Source organism: Mytilus edulis, chromosome 5 (genome assembly GCF_963676685.1).
Source record: "Mytilus edulis chromosome 5, xbMytEdul2.2, whole genome shotgun sequence".
In the NCBI taxonomy this organism is placed as follows: Eukaryota; Metazoa; Mollusca; class Bivalvia; order Mytilida; family Mytilidae; genus Mytilus; species Mytilus edulis.
The window spans coordinates 15,730,347-15,752,627 of record NC_092348.1 but is presented as its reverse complement, the minus strand read 5'-3'; the positions used below and the strand labels follow the sequence as shown (position 1 = coordinate 15,752,627).

Sequence of the window (22,281 nt, the reverse complement as noted above, 5' to 3'; positions counted from 1 at the left end):
TCTTTTTTTATTATTTATGTACCAAATCAATCAATTTCCTCTTTTTCATGTTTTAATGACTTCAGTCCACCTCCTCAGCAGACATCTCTTTTTCAAATATTTTAACAAATGTTTGATATTCAGCTACTGTCATTTTGCCATGTTTCTTGGCAAATATCTCATCACTTGTGTCCAACATTTCCCGAAGTGATGGATTCTTGCCTATTTCACCTGTATCCTTGGTAATTTTCTTGTACAGTCCTGCTCTTGTTAAGAACTGATGCCTACACTTGATATAGTCCATCGAGTGAGAAAATAAATTGCTACGTATAACCTGTCCTGGTGTTGCTCCCATTCGATGAGAAACATATTCATATTTCAAATGGATCATATTTATATCTTCCGTAAGAACCAAAGGCGACTTTACAATTAACTGTAGAACTGACTTTGATAAAAACATTTTTTTAAGTTCATCAACACGATGAATTACATATTCCTGTTCAAGTAATAAAATCGTTGGATCGGAAACAACCAGAGTCATAAGGACATCATCATTAAACCCAATGTTACGAAATATTTCTAAGTTCTTAAGAAATGTCTCAAAGTTCATGTCTAAAATATCTGGAAACTTACTGAGTATGTGAACCAGTTGTTTAGGAGAAAATCCATACTCTCTTAACTGTTTTGTAAGTGTACACATGTCTTCCGTGATGAGAATCTTTGGCGATGTTAACATCAATTGTTCAATATCCTTTATTTTCAACTTTAAATTAATCAGATGCTGGACATAGTCTTTTATTCTCTCTTTTCCTGATGACACAATCATTATGTTGCAACTTCTGTAATATTCATAAATTTTGTCTGTTGTTTCTTCAATCTGTATTTCATAGTTTGTTGTCACTCTTTCCTTCATGTTAGTAAGAGCTGCTTCAGAGACACAATGTCTTACATGGAAAGACTGACAGCTGGTTTCATGAAAATTCCAACATTTTATACTGCCTCTAATACAATAATGTACTGACCTAGAAGACATGGTCATATAATTGGCCCCATATCTGAAAACCAGAAATGCTCTGTTTTTCATAACAGCATGAAGAAACTTACAATGGAACATAGTTTTTAAATTAATGTGACTATAAAACCTCAGAAATCTAGATTATCCTCTTTTACAATCCAGAATTAATGTTTCTTCTTCAGTATCTGAATAATCTTCTACACCTCAAAGGTGTCACTAAAAATCTAAAAAATATCAATAGTACTTTAAACTATATACATGTATTAGTAATCAGTTTTTGCACACTACATGTATCTATGTCATAATTATATAGAAGTGTGTTTGTGTACATTTTTCATAAACATGATAAACATTAATACATTTGTATAAACATGATAAACATGTACAAAATGTATAATAAAGCTAGAATTTGAAATTACAGAATTAATTATAAAATTTCAGTATCCTGGCATGTCTGGTATCAGAGACTGGATAGTGTAACGTGACGGTACCCAAATTGCACCTATTTTGACAGTTTTTTCAACTACCTCTTTTTATGATCAAGACAAAAATTTCCATTTAGTGTTTATTTTGTAGCCATATCCTTCTTTATTATATAGGTTCATCAATTTGATTTTCAATTCATATGGAATCATAGAAAAATTGGTCTGAACTAACCTCCAAATCATCAATGATTCTGTAATGAGGAGTACCCAAATTGCATCCATGCTTAAAATTGCATCGTCAAAAGTCGAATAACAGAGCTTTTGTTTACTTTTTTCAAATATTTTGAACAATTGGATATTTGTCCATGCTGATTATTCTTTTTTTAAGAAATGGATACTTGAAACATATTGTTTTTGTTAATTTTAAAACGATGACATTTTGATGACGTCGCATGGCGACGTTTCAGTACATTTTGCTTTTTCAGTAAACACTTCATCTGTTGATAAATACTGTAAACGTTTTGTATATATATATCTAAATATATTTACCTATGTTGAAAGACGTGCATACTATCGGATTTTAAAAATACAACTTGTTTAGTCTCTAGGAAATCTTGTAAGATTTCCACTGCTATTTTTGCTAAATAGGTGCAATTTGGGTATTCTTTGCAATTTGGGTACCCGTTACGTTAATTGTCTTAATAAATGACTTGGTTATTAATTTATGTCATGTACCTAAAAAAAACTTGTATGGTACTCAACAACCCTTGTATATTTTGCTCTTTCCACCTGTTAACAAAGGAGAGATCACCTGTGCCAGTGACACTTCTATCATAACTATATTCTCCTTTTATTGGGTAAAAAAATTCAGGACACAAAATTCTTCCAAAAGACCATTTTTGAACTTAGACACTTGACATTGCACGAGGTCATGTTTTTCTCTGACTGCTAATGACGTCTTTACACTATATCCATTGAATGTTTGATGTGTTCTGAATGAAACTTGGTCGGCAGCATCTCTTTTCACAAAAAAACTTAAGAGTAACATACTCGTTTTTTCTGCAACTTTCAAATTGTTTTAAGGTTTTATGATTTAAGTATGTTTACATGTCTGTCATTGTTTTATACTAGTATTACTACTTTTGTAAATTGTGTTGCATGTTGATATTTGATCAAATAGTATACGTATATCTATATTAAAAGGAAAGGTGCATGCCATGTGTGCTTTGAGTCCTCCCCTCAGTGGGTTACCTGTTTTCACGGTATTATTTCCTGGCGAAGTCGTTAGTTGTTGATTGCTTTGTCAGCACACACAAACTGTATCACAGCGAATTCGATCCCAGACCATCATTAAATGAGTTGCAGTTCAGATTAGTAGAGGTCGAAGAATTACTCCAATAGGTCCATATGTTGACGGGGAAAGAAACGAAATAATAATGCATAATAATGTATGTACGTATATTCCTCCGTTTATTGGAGCACCATCCAAAGCTGCAATACCAGCACTGAATGTTAACCCATAAAATTTTCACTTTTGTTTTAACTGTGTACAAGCTTAAGTGGCCTTCTTTTACTGTCAGGGGTACCAACCCATATAGACCTACCCTTCATCCTAAACCTTACCCTATTAAACCAATACTTAGCCTAACACTTGCTCTAATAATAAAACCTAACCCTAACGAGTCTAGAAAATCCCCTAACCTATAAACCATGACTATGAATGAACCCTATAGTTAAGGCTACATCAGATAGTTTTGCTAGTGCCCTCCTCCCCCTTTTTGTGGGAAAAATTTGGTAAATTATAAAGGGAATCGCTGAAGCATGACTGGAGTGGGTCCCCTCTAAGGCAGTCAATGGGCCCCCTTTTAAAAATTTCTGGATCCACAACTGTCTTTGAATTAAAGAGAGGGAGGGTATCAAAATTTTTCATCAGATACCATTTTTCCATCATGAATTCCCAAATTTGATGGGTTGTTAGTATGAAGCAAATGGTTGTTATAAAAAAAACAAAAAAAAACACCTAAACTTGTTTTCCATCCAGTTCCATATTTTTTCTCATCTTTGTGCACCCAAACTTTTTTTAGAATGCATAACCATGTAAAAGTTATTTAGAAACTCTCATATTAATAGTTTCAGTTAAGGTGTGAAAAATTCAAATTAGCATTGTTTTATAAAATTGTTAATGGTGAATTTAATCTGTGATGCACAGAGGCTCAAAAGCAACACCTATATATATATATAATTTATGTAATCTGGTGGTGATCCAATGGGGAGGATTAGAGGGTGTACAATCCTTTGATTGCCATAAAAAAAATATTATTGTTTTTCATAATCTATATGATTTTTTCAGTATAAAATTATTCAAAAAATTAATTATTGAGGGACATTATATAGTTTATTCTTATATTGTACTGCTACACCACTATCCAAAGTAAGGTGGAGTTTTGCTAGAAAATATGATTTACCCTGCCATATTCTGTATGTGCCTATCCTAAGTCAGGAGCCTGCAGGGGCGTAGCTAGAACGAAACGATGTGCAAGCAACTACCGCCGAGCGGAGAGAGGCGAAAAAAATTTTGGACCCTTTTATGCAGATTTTTTTTTTTTTGGTTTTCGGTCATAGGACGGTTAAAAGAGGAGCTAAATGTAGAAAGGACTTATAAACAATTTATGAATGAAAACTATTAATTAATCTTCTGAATAGAGTAAATCATGGTAAATTGAATACATAAACAACACATTTTTGTGATACCGAAATTACTCAAAATTGTCCAAAATCTGCTCTTCGGGTCTAGGCAGAAACGAACTTCTCTATTACTTTGTCAATATTAACACTGAATTCCCGATGAATATGCAGTAATGCTAGCGATGATAACCCGTCGTTGTTCATTGTTGATCGTACATTTGCAAGTTTTCAACAGACGTAGTACCTTGATATATCTCCACGGTAGCACTCGCGAGGTGTTATAAATCAGCGTACGTGTTCGCTATTGAGCGACCTCCCAATTGAATTTGTCAAATTTACATACCAGGTCAGTTTCGTATGTCTCAGAGATTTCTTCGTTTGTTATATTTCCAACAACACAAGGAAGCAGATACGGCGCAAAGAAGCGATTTTCTAATAATACCAGACGCGACTTCACTCTCCAGTTTCATTATCATATGGTCTATGAACGCAAAATATAATGAGACTTTCCAATACTGTTTTGGCGTGTTTGCAGGGTGATTGGGTCTTGTTGTCTGTCGAACACATCGCCTCAGGATCTGATAAATCTAATGCCGATTGGTACATCTCATTCCAAACAGATAAACCGTACTCAATAAAATGTGCTCCGAAACTACATGTCTTAGACTGAGTATAACAAATTCAAATCTTGTAAAAGATACAAGTTACTGTCCGATTTTGTCATGATCTCCAATAAAACTTTTATTTTGAAACCAAATGCCGTTATTTAATGACATTTCATTAATAAAAAAAAAGTGACAACATATGTGTTTCCTTTAATCATTTAATTAATATTTTTATTTTGCCATATTTTTTTTTTGATGCAGAATCGATGTGCACGCAACTGCGTGTTAGCGTATATGCAGCTACGCGCCTGGCCTGTTATTCTGTATGTGCCTATCCTAAGTCAGGAGCCTGTTATTCTGTATGTGCCTATCCTATTAAGTCAGGAGCCTGTTATTCTGTATGTGCCTATCCTAAGTCAGGAGCCTGTTATTCTGTATGTGCCTATCCTAAGTCAGGAGCCTGTTATTCTGTATGTGCCTATCCTAAGTCAGGAGCCTGTTATTCTGTATGTGCCTATCCTAAGTCAGGAGCCTGTTATTCTGTATGTGCCTGTCCTCAGTCAGGAGCCTGTAGTTTCCTGGTTATTGTATATCATACTTGTTTCTCAGTTATTGTTTTGTTCATAAACTAGTGGCCTTCAGGGCAATAGTTTTTCATCTGAACTATTTTGCATTTGTCCTTTCAGGGCCTTTATGTTTCCAATGTGTAATGAGGGTAGGGATGCCTTTACAGTCAGGCATCAAATGGTCATTTTCCACTACCTTTAGCATCAAATTAGTTAAAACTTTACCGTGATCCATCAAAATCTTTCTGGTGATTTGTCAGGTCTGAAATAATTATTGTTAGGCCAAATAAAAAAGATGTGTGTTTCATATTACTGTACCCTCCCTATTTTTTAAGCTAAAAAAATCCTACCCGAAAGAGTTTTTTGCCCTTTTTCAATAAGCACTGTTTAAGTTAGAATGTCCCTCCCATAGACTCAATGTAAATAAATAATGTTAAAATAAAAAAAAAATCCTACCTACAATTGTACCTACCCTATTTTTTTAAAAGCTGTAATAGGAAACACATACATTATTTTTTTTGGCCTCTACAATTGTTTTTATTGTCTAGAAGAAATAGTACATTTTATCATCATGCACAATAAATTACTGTTAATGCCATTCTGCTATCATTTTTACTGAATTTCAACATGAAGGTACCCCCATTACAACTCTCAGTAATGGGTTTTGCTAATTTTTGAAAGATGTTAATGACTTATAGTTGGTAACTTCTAGTTGGTCTCAGGTGAAGAGTTGCCTCATTGACAATAATACCACATCTTCCTATCTGTCTAGTGTGTTTTTTTTAATTTATAATGGATAACAAAAGTCCAGACAAAAGTTTCCACATTTGTATTATCTCCCTTTATAACAATTATATTTGTTACTTTTGTATAAAATCTTTCAAAGGAAAGAAAAATATAAAAACATAAAATACATGATATAAATTATAAACAAATAATAAATAAATAAAAATTTAAACGAGATATATTTAATGCATACTTTAGATTTGTTTTTAAAGCAATAAAAATGCCAGACCGCCCTTGAAATGTTTACCGGTAAATTGAATTTTGCTAAAACAAAACTACTTCAATCCTGTGTCGAAAAGAAATACATATCTTTTATGATTTAATTATCAGGAAAAGGAGCTGCTTTTATATCTTAGTTTTAATAACGGCTTCTCATATAGATGCTATCTTTTTAATGGATTAGATGTATTACCTAGAACTCAGGGCTGTTAAAAGATTTTACCTGTTTGAGACAATACACCTTATCACTAAATTGACACTAATCCCGGCTGACCCGGCCGGTTGAATTTTTGACGCATACAACAATCACTTTTCCTTTGTGGCGTCAGATATTTTGTTTTATGACGTCAAAATTTTACGGGAACCTGTGTGATATGCAGTAATGGCGGACAAATAGCGATAAGGTGTATTTATATCTTCCCTGTCCCTTTACTTAGCTTCTACAGAGTTAATCCTAAATGTACCTGTTTAAACAATATCAAATATTTTGAGTTTTTTTACAAAGTAGTTTTTTGCAACAAAAAATGAAAAGAAAAACATATCTTATCAAATGTGTTATCTTAAGTATTTTTCACATTGTTTATAGATTATAGCAACCTGGTTTTTTTCAAATTTTGAACAAATAAAACACACTGATGAATCCTGGACAAATTTAAAAAGTATGAATATACTTTTTAACTGTCAAAATTTAAGATTGGACAATTCTTCATTACAATTGAAAATACAGTACAATTTTTTATTTCAAAACTTCTCAATATATCAATGAAACCCTAACCATAACACATAGAGTTTCAAATACTGTTGACTGTGCTGTCCATCCACTCTATCACAATTCAAAATTAAGTAAGGTTTAATCTCATAGTGCTTTTAAAAAAAAAAATGCATACCAGCTATTTTTCACCTAGTTAATTTGAATATGTAATAAAAAAAAATACCTTCATGTGCTTCTAAGTTAGAGATAAATGGTGTTGAAATTTTAGGCACTTACTCAATATTTTGTTTTTTGGACATTTCAACCCTTTGGACACACATTCCTAACTTTTTGTTTCAAAAGATAAATTCAACTTCATTTTTGTAAAAACATTTGGAATATCTTCCTTAAAATATTCTCTAAATTTGTGTAAATTCTTTTTAATACATTTTCATGGTTTAAAAAAAAATCTGTTTATTTATCTATACTTTATGATCAAATACATTTTGTTGTAAATCTATACTAGAAGTAAACCTTTTCAAGATATACAATACAAGAGGCTGTCACAATGACAGCAAACCGGATTTATTAACATTTATTTGTGTTCTGGCAATATCACAAGAACCATTACTGATGAATGGTGAAAGTGAAAATCGTCAATATCAAATGTGACCTCCATTTTGTCATCAGTATCAACATATTAAAATTTGAAAAGCTTAGATTGAATGGTTCATGAGTAAATGCAACAACGTGAATGGAAACGCCATTTGACGATCTTTCAAGAACCATAACTCCTGAATTGTCATTATTAAACTTGACCTCTATTTTGTCATCAGTAACAACATATTAAAATTTCAAAAGCTTTGGTTGAATTGTTTATGAGAAAATGCACGGACACGACGGGAAACACCATTTTTCAATCTTTCAAGAACCATAACTCCTGAACGGTAAAAGTCAAAAACGTCATTATTGAACTTGACCTCCATTTTGTCATCAGTAACAGCATATTAAAATTTCGGAAGCTTTGGTAGAACAGTTCAAGCATAAATGATCGGACACGACTGGAAACTCCATTTTTCAATCTTTCAAGAACCATAACTCCTGAACGGTAAAAGTCAAAATCGCCATTATTAAACTTGACCTCCATTCTGTCATCAGTAACAACATATTAAAATTTGGGAAGCTTTGGTAGAACAGTTCATAAGTAAATGCACGGACACGACTGGAAACTCCATTTTTCAATCTTTCAAGAACCATAACTCCTGAACGGTAAATGTCAAAATCGCCATTATTGAACTTGACCTTCGTATAGTTGTCAGTAATAACATATTAAAATTTTAAAAGCTTTGGTTGAACGGTTCATGAGTTAATGCACGGACAACATTTGATTGCCCCCCGCCCGCCCACCCAACCGCCCGCCCGCCGTACATCCCCAAATCAATTACCGACATTTTTGTCACAAAAATCCGGTTAAAAATAGACAAAACTTGTTCAAACAATATAATTAAACCCAAATATTAATTCAAGTGAACTTTAAAATTCAAAAATAACAAATAATAGTACACCACCGGTTTAAAAAATGATGGCAATATAAACATTTCGTTAAACATTCAGACTTAAAGTAAATTCTTCCAAGATGATTGCAAAAAGTATGAATTATGAATAATTTGTTTTATCATAAACCAGTATCTAATGAAAGATGGTCAGTGGAGTTTCCTGGGGTTGGGCCAGGGGTTGGACCCCCTCTTTTTGTTTGATGATCAATGCATTTGAATGGGAACATATGGTTGGAACCCCCCCTTTTTTTTTTAAATGGCTGGATCAGCCCCTGATGGTATTTAAAATGAATTTTATAAAGCTTATGCTATATAAAAATATGGAGATGTGGTATGACGGCCAATGAGACAACTAGTTCAAATGAAGAGGATGTAAGCAATTACAGGCAACAATACAACCTTCAATAATGAGAAAACCTATACCATATAGTCTGCTATAAAAGGCCATAAAATGAAAAATAGCATGGTTAAACATGTTTGTGAGCGCTCAACCCTCTCCTAATCTGGGATCAGACAATATTTCCCAAAGCTTGGCTATATCATAATTTTAAAAAGCTAAAATAATATAAATATAGCAATATTTTGTATTTTATTTTTAATAGTTTATTTTTAAATACATACTTAAACATCTATCATATATAAGATGAAGGTGATATTAACATGAATATTGCTGAAAAGGATTTTTTATATATTTATTACATAAGTAATGCAATAAAATACATATGTAATATTAAACATACACTCTGCAGATTTTTCAAAATATATTAAAATTGCCATCAGATTACACTATATGGTTCTTCCACATTTTTTGGTATACTTGTACACAATAACTTAATGAAAAACACATTTATTCAAAATCACAACTAATAATATAGATTTATTTTCTCTATTTTCCATGATTTCTAATCAACTGAAAAATGGCACAACATTTTATGAATTTTAAAATCATAATATTTATCTATGTGAACAATGTTTCTTTGAGATTCATGAATGTTATCAGGCGCGGATCCAGAGGAGGGGTTCCGGGGGTTGGAACCCCCCCTTTTTTTTGGACGATCAATGCATTTGAATGCGGACATGTAATTGGAACCCCCCCTTTGTCCTGGGTTAGGAACCCCCCCCCCCCCCCCTTTTTAAAATGGCTGGATCCGCCCATGGTTATAAAACACTTTGATCTTTGATCGGAATGCATAAAATAAAGTTTGGTTTCTACATTGTCAACAATAATTGGTTGATTATGGCTCAATATCATATGTACTACATTTTCACTATAAACATAAATTATCATGTCATTTCTGTTTGCAACATTTACAAAATGTAGCCTTTGATAGTTTTCTCCATTTCCAACTTTCCTTTATCACAGTTTTATCTTCTGAGTTTTGCTAGTATATAACTTTTCCTGGAATCACAGTATTTTCTCTCAAGGGGTTGAAACATGCATCATATCTGGTAGGACTATCTTACGATATCTTTTCTCTAAACTTTGCATATACTTTATATTGTCAGCAACGTGAAAACCATGAATGGCTGTTTCCTGTTGATAAAATAATAAATCAGTGAACATCAGTTGTTACAGAAATAGATCTAGACAGAAACAATGCACACCATTTCGTGTTTCCACTACAACATTTCCATGTAACTGCAAAGTCTAGATAAAACCGAATTTTTACATACCCCGGTACATATTAAAAAATTCACATCATAATCAACAGTTGTACTAAGTTTCAAGTTATTCAGACTACAACTCCATTTCAAACTTCCCTAAACAAAACTTTTAACTTGATATGGAATGGACAGACTAAACAATCTATGTAGAGTAGAAACAAGAGTGCTCCCTAATATTGTAGGCAGGATGTAAAAATGCCTCAAACTGAAGAAAATCTTTAGTTTATCATCGGTGTGTGGTTATTGTTGTGTTTGTCTTTATTCTTGTTTAACTTGTAAGTTTCATGAAAATTTAACACAAAAAAAAGAAAAGAAACAGAGGTGTCTTAATGTAAAACAAAAAAAGGTCATGTGAATTACCCATTATTGAATGTAGAAATTTTGTTTTATTTAAACAAATAATATCCTTGATGTTGAATTCAAGTCTTTATGTAGGAATCTGGATAGTAAGTATGTATATGTTGATCACCTTGCACTTTCACAACTTGACTGTGGTTTTCTACAGCAGTTTGTTCAAATTTCTGACCAACTGAACAGTTTGGTTTTAAAATAAAATGCAATGCAATGGTATAAAATAAAATACAATTCAGTAATAATTTTGAATATACATGTATAGGTATAGAGCAACACTTACAGTCAAGTCACAGTACACTGAAATTGAAATCTGAGAGAAACTGGGCTTATCAAAACAACATTAATCAGCCTTATACTTTATAGTTAAACATACCTTTAGAAATATGATAAGATCCTGTGTTTGCATGTGTTCCATAATTTCTTTCTGTAGATGTCTTAGGATGGCAATACACAGATACACTTGGTAATCAACACCCATGACTATACTTATACATATGTAATGACAAATGTCTAACCAATCAAGGTAGTTCCAGAAACATTGCTTTAACCAATGCATACAAATCTGAAAAATACATGTGTAAAATACAAGTTGGGTAAAGATGGGATAAAGATGATAAGGGCCAAAAAAATAATACTATTTTACAAACAATTTTTAGCTGGTAACTTCTAGGGACTAAGTCTGTTTTAAACAGTGCTTGTTCAAAAATGGCATAAAAAATGTTGTTAGGCACTAAAAATTAGGGTAGGTAGGGTTAGCAGAAACACATATACTATTTTTGTTTGCCTTATATCACATTACAATGATAATTTTGTATCTTATTCTTATAAACTTCTATTTTTGATTTACCCTTACATTTGATTTGGAACAAATTTAGAAACCCTCAAACCAGCAACCAGTTCAATATTGTCTCATCATTTATCTGACAGATAATGAAATTGGTGCTACAACTACTGGTATGTAAGAAAAGGGTATGATTACTATTTGGAATCATCTAATACGGTACATATATTTAATTTGTATGTAATATTGTTCGCAATCAATCTAAGTCAAAGAAGTTTCTGTAAAATTTTGTTTCTGGTTTATAAGTGACCTTTAACACGACGAGTGCCACATGTGGAGCAGGATCTGCTTACCCTTCCAAAGCACCTGAGATCACCACCAGTTTTTGGTGGGGTTTGTGTTGCTTAGTCTTTAGTTTTCTATGTTGTGTCTTCTGTACTATTTTTTGTCTGTTTGTCTTTTTATTTTTAGCCATGGAGTTGTCAGTTTATTTTCCATCTATGAGTTTGACTCTCCCACTGGTATCTTTCGTCCCTCTTTAATGGTTTTACTTTCATAAATTGTGACTTGGATGGAGAGTTGTCTCATTGACACTCATACCACATCTTCCTTTATCTATATAATAAGTGTCATTATTTAAACCAGTTGACAGTATAATTAAAAATTAATTGTTGCATGATGCCAGAAGATTTAAATTTAGAAAGATCAAGGGCAAATTTGGAATACCAAGCACCTGTGTAACCTCAAGATTTTGATGAGGGTGGTAAAGGGTTATTTTCGTGCAACGCGTTTTGCCATTTTTATTTCAAGTGCAGCCGTGAAAAATCACTGTGCAGGAAATTTTTTATTTTGTTTATCATGAAATGGCAATTTTATTTCTCGTTCTTCCGTGCATATACCCTCCCTTCACTTGCCTCTTTGATGGGGTTCATGTTTTTGTGTTTTTTGGAACTTTTGGGTTTTTTAGGGGGGGTTGTTGTTTGTTTGTTTGTTTTTATTTGCTATGGTGTTGTCTCTATTTCATCTACTTTAAAGTTTATGACTGCTCCCTTTGTATCCTCTTCACTTTTCACAAATATCAAGGATGAAAAGGGAAATAAACATCTCACCTGAGCTGCAGTATAACCAGACATTTTAAAAGCTGAAGCTACCAATGGGAGCTCTATTTGAAGTAAAAGTTCTATATTGTGTCCAGTACTAGAAAACATTGGTGATATACCACTGATCATTACTGCTGAGGGAAGGTGAACCTGAAATAGTAGAAACAAAAAAAAATTTTAAAATTGCTTTCAGATTTTTATTACAAGTGTAAAATTTTAACTTGATCTTTTAATTCTTTATTTACTTTTTATTTTTCAGAGAGAAACAAATTTCCTGCTGAAGTTTTGTGGTTCTTTCCAGGCATTTAGGCATCCTCCACCAATAAAAAATGGCCATCACATAATAGCTCACTTGTGCTCAATAGTGGCAGTCAAGACCAAATATCAATCATCAATCATAATAACAAACCAAGTGTCCAAAAAGTTATTTTCTTCAAAAATTCATTCAAAGCAAAACATATGGATATAACACCCATCACTTAGGTCAAATTATCAACACTTACAGAACAATGAAGCCTATGTGGCCATAGATATCCAGATGACCCTAAGCAGGAAAACTTGTGTAAGAAATGCCATGACTTCTCTACGTTTCCATTAAATATTAGAAAAACAGTTGCTGCAAACCAGTCAAATCCGGGATATCTGTTACTAATAAATTCTGAACAACTGTTAAGGATAATAGATCACAGAGATAACTGTACTGATTAAACTGAGAAAAAGAACAATCAGAATTTGCCTAACTAGCAGCAGGTTCATTGACTAGCATTGAATCTCTTCAGTTAAGGCATCTATGTACCAAACCAATCATTTTCCCCTCCCTATTTTTTTTTAATTCTCAATAAAGCAAAACAGTTGTGAGCACACTTTTATAATTTACTGCACATGTTTAAGAACCTTTGACCTTTCATGTTGTAAATTCATAAAATACTTTTTTTTCGAATTTGCAGAATGAATAGTTTTTTTTGTGTTGTTTGATTGCTGTCTTATTACATTACCCCATGCTTCCTTTTATTTGTATTCCATCAAACTAATCAGTTCTAATCAGATTACACTATATTGGTATGACTTGTATGTTATAACTTAATGAAAAACACATTCATTCCAAATCAAAACTAATAATAAAGATTTATAGCATAATAAAGTATATTTAACAGAACTTTTGTCATAAAGAACATTCTGTATGGAAGTCAATAAAACAACAACTCTTAAACAATAAAACAACACATGTACGGCAATATATGGTCTTCAGAGTCAAGTGTCTGTACCATATGTGATAGAAGCTGTACATTAAAATAATCTGGTAATAATTCAAGAAACAACCACATCTACCATCAACTTCAAATTCTTAAACATAAAAAAAAATCTAGCAAAAAGGGAATATAACAGATCAAACCCCTCTTACAGTAACACAGGTATACAAGACTTTATTTTCATTGTAATAAGGATACTGATTTTAGCATGTCCCCCTCTTTGTTCTGGTCTCTGTTGTTGCTGTAGGTAGAAAGCACACTGTTTCAATAGTAATGTCAGTTTCTCTGTCACATCAGAGGAGGTGTGGATCACTTTCAGATGGATTCCATATCTATAATGAACAAAAATTGGTGAAAACATGACGACCTTCAAATATCAATTCTGTCAGGGACACAAAGAAAGTCCCTGTTTCTATACATAAATACTCCTCTTTTAATAAAAATCATTTACAACACGATTTGAAAGTATTTCAAAATCAGTTCCTAAATACCTAGATAGAAATTCTTAGTGAAAAACTTACATACTTAACATCAAAATAACCTAAGAAAGATGCTGTCAATGTAATATTGTTCATTCTCTTTAGAAGTCATCAAAACTTAAAATGGACTTTTTCACCTCTGTAACCATTTGAAATAATGAGCAAATTAAATGTTTAACAATTTTAACGTTATCGTTTGTTTATATTATCAAATTACTTATGGAGATAAAAAATTCATATATAATGTATGATATTATATCGTCGCTGGGCTTCTAAAATGTCGTATATGACTTTTTTGGTTAAAAATACTTTTTGACATCAATGGTCTGGGCGGGAAGAAATCTTTGGTATCACAAAATAGCATGCAGTTAGACCAATCAAAATGTGTGAAATAAGACATATTACAAAATTGCCAATGTCAGTTGTTTGTAAAGTTTGCTTCCAAAATGTGGTATGAAAACTTGAAAATCGTTGTAGAATGGCTTTGGGAAAAAAATAATTGTACATTTCTTTATTTCTGTGAAAATAATTTAAGTTCTTGGATAATCCAGAAATGTCAACGTTTTTATTTCACTGCTATTTACAAAAATGTTCAAGTTCACATACGACATTTTGGAAGCATGCATTTTGCCAAAATTTTCAAAGCCTGTTTGTGAGAAAAAAAATTCTTGAAAAATTTGTAATTTACAACATTTTAGAAGCCCAGCGACAATATATTATTTGTTCTTTTAACTAAAGTATCAAATGAGTTGAAAGAATTTTGAACAACATATTTCTATGATTTAATTATACGAAATCTTCACTTAAACTTGTGTCTCCTTTCATTGTATCAAGATAAAGTTAATGCCACTTTTCTTTTTAAGTTAAGCTAGGTATAAAAAATGAAGTGGATTTAGAAAAATACTTATCACCAAAAATTTCAAATATCCAATATAAATACCTGATAGCAATCTTAATGCCTAGCTGTTGTAATGGAGTTAACTGGAATGATTTCAACGAATTCTCAGACCCTGAAATATAGTAATTAATCTGTTACATTCTTCAAATATCACAAGACCTTTACCATTAGAAATAAATTTCTTACTTTAATTATGCAATCAGTAATAACTTCTTGTCTTACTGATTTAGTGCCTTACTTGATATCATGATAAATATATATTCAGAAATTTTGGTACAATGTAATGTTTACTGGCATAATATGTGATGGGAAAAGTGCATATGTATATATTAAAAAGAACTTGCATTTTATTGCAATTATGTTTGTTGATTAACTAAAGCATGAACGAAAGCACACAACACTTTTTGAATTTACACTATTACTTCATTGTAACAATTTTCAAATAAATAGTTTAATTTGTAATGATTCCCTATTTAAACTTTTATCAAAACAGATTAAAAACCCAAGATTGCATAAAGTATAAATATTAAAGTCCACTTAATCACTAATATTCATATGAAGCATATTTATTAATTGATGTCTACTTTTATTCCTGTTTTTTTATTAATTAATGTCTACTTTTATTCGTTTTTTATTAATTAATGTCTACTTTTATTCCTGTTTTTTATTAATTGATGTCTACTTTTATTCCTATTTTTCAACATGTTCAACACAAAAAGCCAGTCGTTTTTAGAAACTTTTGTTGAAGGAATAGAACCTGATTTATAACAAGATGAATCTGAGATATATTTAAACTCTTATGCAATGACATACTGTGGATTCATTTATTTTCATGGGTACTAATTTTCGTGACTTGATGAAAAGTTGTTTATTTGAAGAGATTTGATTTTTGGATTTGCAAAAGTTTGCAGACTAGCCTAAAAAAAATGAAACTTGAATTTCATCTCCCAAATAACAAAAGGATTTGTAAAAGTTTGACATCAATACATGCATTTACATGTGGTATTAGTGACAAGAATCAATATCAAAATTATACAAGTACACATATAATAAAGTAAATATCTGTTTAAAACTACCTGGCTTCCAACTTTTCTAAACATTGAAATATAATGCACCAAAACCTAATCAAAACCTTACAAAAATATATATCATGTTTTTATTGAAACTATTACTTGCAGTACCTCTCTATAGCTACATGCTATGAATATTTTCAAATGTCTTTATTTAAACTATTTCTTTCACTACCTCTCTACATGCTATGAATATTTACAAAACTGAAATCAGACATAAGATCTAAACCAAAACCATCAAAATAATTCTACAGAAATTTCAAACTTTACTCAAATGCCATGAATATGTAAAATCTTTGTTCTTCTTTGCTGAAATACAAATAACATTGGGCTGTTGCAACTTGAATGCATCAGGTTTGAGAATATAATGTAGCTTTATTGACGCTTTAGACTAATATATTTTGAAATTTAAACCTAAAATTATTGATATAAACATCAGATGAGTCGATTGATCAAGTCTGGTCCCTTCGACTTCGACACAATAAGGTTTAACTGTATGAAAGAAATAGACATCCTACTATTTTCCAAATGACTTCCATAGTTTTTGCTGTAATTTGCCTTTAAACTATGTCTGCATTATCATGCCAACACTAAAGTTTTAGTCTGATTTTATCGTAAAGGACTAACAGTTCATTATCAAATATATCAATGCATTATATTAATTTTGAACTTAGGACATAAAAACTTCTTGTTGCCTAAAAATAAACTTATTTATGGTGGGAGTTTTCTAATGTAATTGTTCTCAATAATAGAGAACAGATTGCACTGTAAATTTATCCATTTTGCAATATATCAAGAAAATTAGTAGTGAACCCAGTCATAGATTTATTTCACCAGTACCATCTTCACAAAAATTGAAAACTTTTAAATTATGTTGTTTGAAAACCAAAATGTAGACGGCAAAACTATTTGGGACTTAGAGATTGATATGTGTCCTGAATATTGACCTTCTGAAGGTATGTTGTGTTATTGAAGCATTCAAATATAAAATAGGAAGTTCTCTTGCGTGAGGTGAACCCTTTATCAATTTTTATGCATATCAGGTTTATTGTAATGTGGATTCATTTATTTTTGTGGATTGAGGAAATCTAGCATTTTTGATATTTGATTTCATTGATTGATTTTCAAAGTCTGTGTACATTCCTTTAGACAACTTGTAATTCAAAGTCTGTGTACATTCCTTTAGACAACTTGTAATTCAAAGTCTGTGTACATTCCTTTAGACAACTTGTAATTCAAAGTCTGTGTACATTCCTTTAGACAACTTGTAATTCAAAGTCTGTGTACATTCCTTCAGACAACTTGTAATTCAAAGTCTGTGTACATTCCTTCAGACAACTTGTAATTCAAAGTCTGTGTACATTCCTTCAGACAACTTGTAATTCAAAGTCTGCATACATTCCTTCAGACAACTTGTAATTCAAAGTCTGTGTACATTCCTTCAGACAACTTGTAATTCAAAGTCTGCATACATTCCTTCAGACAACTTGTAATTCATTGAACATTTAAATCGTTGGTTCCACTGCATCCATGGGTTCCACTGTACCCATGAAATCAATGACAATTGGGATCCAACAAATATTAATGATTCTACAGTATTGATAATAAGAGAAATGGCTGGGTTCTACTGAACCACTTTGTCATATCCATATAAAGGTTGAATTGATAATAAGAGAAATGCCTGGGTTCCACCTACCCACTTTGTGATATCCATATAAAGGTTGAATTGACCAGCGTTGTCTTTGAATACAACTAACAATAATTTAGAATCAGTAAAAAGAGAAGGTACAGAGACAGAAAATAATAAGTTATCCAGCTGATTTTCCATCAAAAGGTGAATAGACTTATTTTTATCAAATGTTAGTCCAGGTACTGTATATTCAGAAATTATTGCAAGATTTTTTTATTATTGCGAAAAATGCGACAGAGTTATACAAGAAATAATTTATACTCACATTTTTTTTCTTTTTGTATAAACTAAACAGGATTCTACTCATTATCGAAAAAATTGATATTGTATTTCAGTCTCAAATGACAAAATCGTAATAATAAATGCATTTAATAATTTCTGAATTTACAGTATTAAGACAATATATGAATGCTAAAATTAAGTTTGTTCTGTCTCGCAGACTAGTGGCTGTCCTGTTTAGGTTAAATGTATTATATATAATATATAGTTTTATGTTATTCTGATAATATTGTGCACATACTGTACTCACACATGACTTTAGATGATCTGTATATTTTGCCCCTATGTATAACTGTAATTTATGCAGATCTTTTTATAAATACACTATGTCGTTGGGTTGTTTTTTGCATACAGTGGATTCAGTATCATTTCGCGGTGACGAATAACAAATTTAAAGGTTTGACAAACTTTTAAGTCTATAAACTTGTAATCAAATATTCATGAAAAAAGTTTTTCATTAACCCGCATAAATTGGTATCCATGAAAATAAATGAATCCACAGTATATAGACACATATGTAGGATTATATTTCATACACTTATGATTTGAGTACAGGAAAAAAATATTACTTCAGTCACCTACCAAATTATTCATTGATATTATTATGTTTCTTAAGTATCATTCAGTGATTTTGGACTGGAATAAAAATACAAATCCATTCCATAAGCTTAGTACTTATAACAAAGAAAACAATGATGTTTTTTTTTTAAATTAAAAAACATTAAAGGACCTAACAGTCAGCTAGAATTTCAAATCATCATCAATTGACTAGTTTCTGATGCTATTCATCCATAAGTTCTAATCAAGTTAAGTTTAAATGCATGTTAAGCTTCTCCAGATGTTTAATAAAAAAAAAGGGATTAATAGCCTATATACATCATGTGACAGTAAAAACTGACACCAACCTTTGAACCAGGGAGCTCAAATATACAAAACCCTGTTTCTGAACCTTAATGCCAATTTCATTTCAAAATATTTTTGGTCTTGTCTGAGATTATCCACCTTTTTTTACCATTGAAGTGTTATTGTGTTAAAATTCACATAATAAATATAGTTGAATTGCAACAAGTTTATTCTGATGATGCATACGTATATGATACATGGAGAGCAACCATGAGGTGCAAGTAGACTACCTGTCGCTCACCTTGGTCTATGTGAATATTAAAGGAAGCAGATGGATTCATGACAAAATTGTGTTTTGGTGATGGTGATGTGTTTGTACATCTTACTTTACTGAACATTCTTGCTGCTTAAAATTGTCTCTATCTATAATGAACTTGGCCCATTAGTTTCAGTGGAAATGTTAGTAAACATTTACAAATTTTATGAAAATTATTAAAAATTGACTATAAAGCACTTTGCTGAACATTATTGTTGTTTACAGTTTATCTCTATCTATAATAATATTCAAGATAATGACCAAAAACAGCAAAATTTCCTTCAAACTAACAATTCAGGGTCAGCAACCCAACAACGGGTTGTCCGATTCATCTAAAAATTTCAGAGCAGATAAATATTGACCTGTTAAACAATTTTACCCCATGTCAGATTTGCTCTAAATGCTTTGAGTTTTGAGTTATAAGCCAAAAACTGCATTTTACCCCATGTTCTATTTTTAGCCATGTCGGCCATCTTGGTTGGATGGCCGGGTCACCGGACACATTTTTTCAAACTACTAACCCAAAAGATGATTGTGGCCAAGTTTGGATTAATTTGGCCAAGTAGTTTCAGAGGAGAAGATTTTTGTAAAAGGTTACTAAGATTTACGAAAAATGGTTAAAAATTGACTATAAAGGGCAATAAATCCTAAAGGGGTCAACTGACCATTTCAGTCATGTTGACTTATTTGTAAATCTTACTTTGGTGAACATTATTGCTGTTTATAGTTTATCTCTATCTATAATAATATTCAAGATAATAACCAAAAAGAGCAAAATTTCCTTAAAATTACTAATTCAGGGCCAGCAACCCAACAACGGGTTGTCCGATTCATCTGGAAATTTCAGGGCAGATAGATCTTGAACTGATAAACAATTTTACCCCTGTCAGATTTGCTCTAAATGCTTTGGGTTTTGAGTTATAAGCCAAAAACTGCATTTTACCCCATGTTCTATTTTTAGCCATGGCGGCCATCTTGGTTTGATGGCCGGGTCACCGGACACATTTTTCAAACTACTAATCTAAAAGATGATTGTGGCCAAGTTTGGATTAATTTGGCCCAGTAGTTTCAGAGGAGAAGATTTTTGTAAAATATTACTAAGATTTACGAAAAATGGTTAAAAATTGACTATAAAGGGCAATAACTCCTAAAGGGGTCAACTGACCATTTCAGTCATGTTGACTTATTTGTAAATCTTACTTTGCTGAACATTATTGCCGTTTACTGTTTATCTCTATCTATAATAATATTCAAGATAATAACCAAAAACAGCAAAATTTTCTTAAAATTACTAATTCAGGGGCAGCAACCCAACAACGGGTTATCGGATTCATCTGAAAATTTCAGGGCAGATAGATCTTCACCTATTTAACACTTCTACCCCATGTCAGATTTGCTCTAAATGCTTTGGTTTTTGAGTTATAAGCCAAAAACTGCATTTTACCCCTATGTTCTATTTTTAGCCATGGCGGCCATCTTGGATGGTTGGCCGGGTCACCGGACACATTTTTTAAACTAGATACCCCAATGATGATTGTGGGTAAGTTTGGTTTAATTTGGCCCAGTAGTTTCAGAGGAGAAGATTTTTGTAAAAGTTAACGACGACGACGGACGACGGACGACGGACGCCAAGTGATGAGAAAAGCTCACTTGGCCTTTTAGGCCAGGTGAGCTAAAAAGGGGTCAATGAAATGATATTGTATAAATAATGATTATCTCATACAAATGATAATGAGTTATCTGTCATCTTTTGCATGTTTTTAATTGGACACACCTGCTTCTCTTGTAAAGAATGAATAGTAAATAGAACTGATAGAATTATATCAAACTGTTTCATATTATAAGATTATTCAAAACATTAACCAACAATGTTCCAAAATATCTAAGAAGCTACATGGAATGATATTTACAATTACCTTTTTGTTTCTTCCTTATAATTGCAAATTTTTTGCTTTGGTTGGGATGAGGTAGAAAACAAATCCTTATTATTTGCAATATATTATATCTTCTCACTAGCTGATTTTGATGCCATCACAAAAGGGATTTCTTTAAAATGGATAAATGATTTATTTTGAGCTCTGGTTATGTACAAACTAACTCATATTTTCATATTTACTGAATGCTGTACAACCTTATCTTATTTACACCCCAAAAAAAAACATGTGAATTTTTGCAGATCTAGCATATTGATTGATAGATGACTGTTTAATGTCCAGTGGCAAATTAAATGTCATTTCTGGATAAAAACATTCTTGATGAGAACATTTTAACAGATATGAACATGAACCCTGCTTAAATAGTACTAGACAGACCTGCTGATAAAAATTTTGAACGTGCTTGTTCACAATATCATAGTCTACAGGAAGACATGTTATCCCAGCCCTAGTCTTACCTTTATCTCATCAATGCATGAATGTAAAGTGTCTATATATCAAGAGAGTCTTAGCTTTATCTCATAATTGCTGCTGAGTGTCTATTTATGAAGAGAATTTACTTACCTGTAAAATCTACTGAGGGAAAGATGGACTCTTCCTGTATCTTTGACATGATAGGTGTGGCTACATCTAATAACTGCTGGATAACTATAAAAATATAATAATATATGGAGTTAAAAAAGTAATAAAAGGAGTTATAAATATATAAGATGAAATATTAATGAATCAAGAGACTGCTGGAATACTACTTATTATTGATGATAATATTCTCTTGTCAAGAGTTGTCCATTGGCATATACATTTGTACCAAATTATCTTTTTCATTTTTTTATTTTTTACAGGTGCAATAGACTTATAAAGACTGATAATTTTTTCACAAGGAGCACAAACAGTTTTGTTTAAAAGCACAAAAAACATAGTAACAACAGAAGGTACATTTGCACAGGTTGTAAAATAAGTATCATTTTAATTAAGCCAACATGTTGAATAAAATTAATGGGGGTCTCATTGGAGAGTTCTGATCCCAGATCCTGATTACTGTTTTGTCAGATTCCTGTATCCCGCTGACACTATGTATGTAAGTAATTCTCACTT

At 31.7% G+C, this 22,281-nt stretch overlaps 2 protein-coding genes across 4 annotated transcripts in view; both read right to left on the bottom strand.

Moving 5' to 3' along the window:
• LOC139523080 (transcription termination factor 4, mitochondrial-like) lies at positions 1–2,846 on the bottom strand. 2 transcript variants are annotated; one of them, XM_071316842.1, is made up of 2 exons: positions 2,671–2,846; positions 1–1,218 (listed from the first exon to the last, which is right to left on the bottom strand). In XM_071316842.1, exon 2 carries the CDS (start codon positions 1,091–1,093, stop codon positions 62–64), a length of 1,032 nt encoding a protein of 343 aa, XP_071172943.1. In that variant the 5' UTR covers positions 1,094–1,218; positions 2,671–2,846; the 3' UTR covers positions 1–61. The 2 variants fall into 2 exon arrangements, with proteins under 2 accessions (XP_071172943.1, XP_071172941.1); XM_071316840.1 differs by having other exon boundaries at positions 1–1,034; positions 2,671–2,815.
• Positions 2,847–6,089: 3,243 nt separating this feature from the next.
• Positions 6,090–22,281, bottom strand: part of LOC139523076 (protein broad-minded-like) — a 51,870-nt gene continuing 35,678 nt past the window's right edge. For both annotated transcript variants that reach the window (XM_071316835.1, XM_071316836.1), the window contains 7 exons: positions 21,751–21,834; positions 15,097–15,166; positions 13,876–14,009; positions 12,931–13,085; positions 12,437–12,577; positions 10,920–11,108; positions 6,090–10,061 (listed from right to left, as the gene is read on the bottom strand). In XM_071316835.1, coding sequence (XP_071172936.1) covers positions 9,948–10,061; positions 10,920–11,108; positions 12,437–12,577; positions 12,931–13,085; positions 13,876–14,009; positions 15,097–15,166; positions 21,751–21,834 — 887 coding nt within the window. In that variant the 3' untranslated portion in view covers positions 6,090–9,947. The remainder of the gene's footprint in view (positions 10,062–10,919; positions 11,109–12,436; positions 12,578–12,930; positions 13,086–13,875; positions 14,010–15,096; positions 15,167–21,750; positions 21,835–22,281) is intronic.

Coding starts and splice junctions, on each gene's coding strand:
- LOC139523080 (XM_071316842.1), bottom strand. CDS start 1,093: ATGTTCCATTGTAAGTTTCTTCATGCTGTTATGAAAAACAGAGCATTT.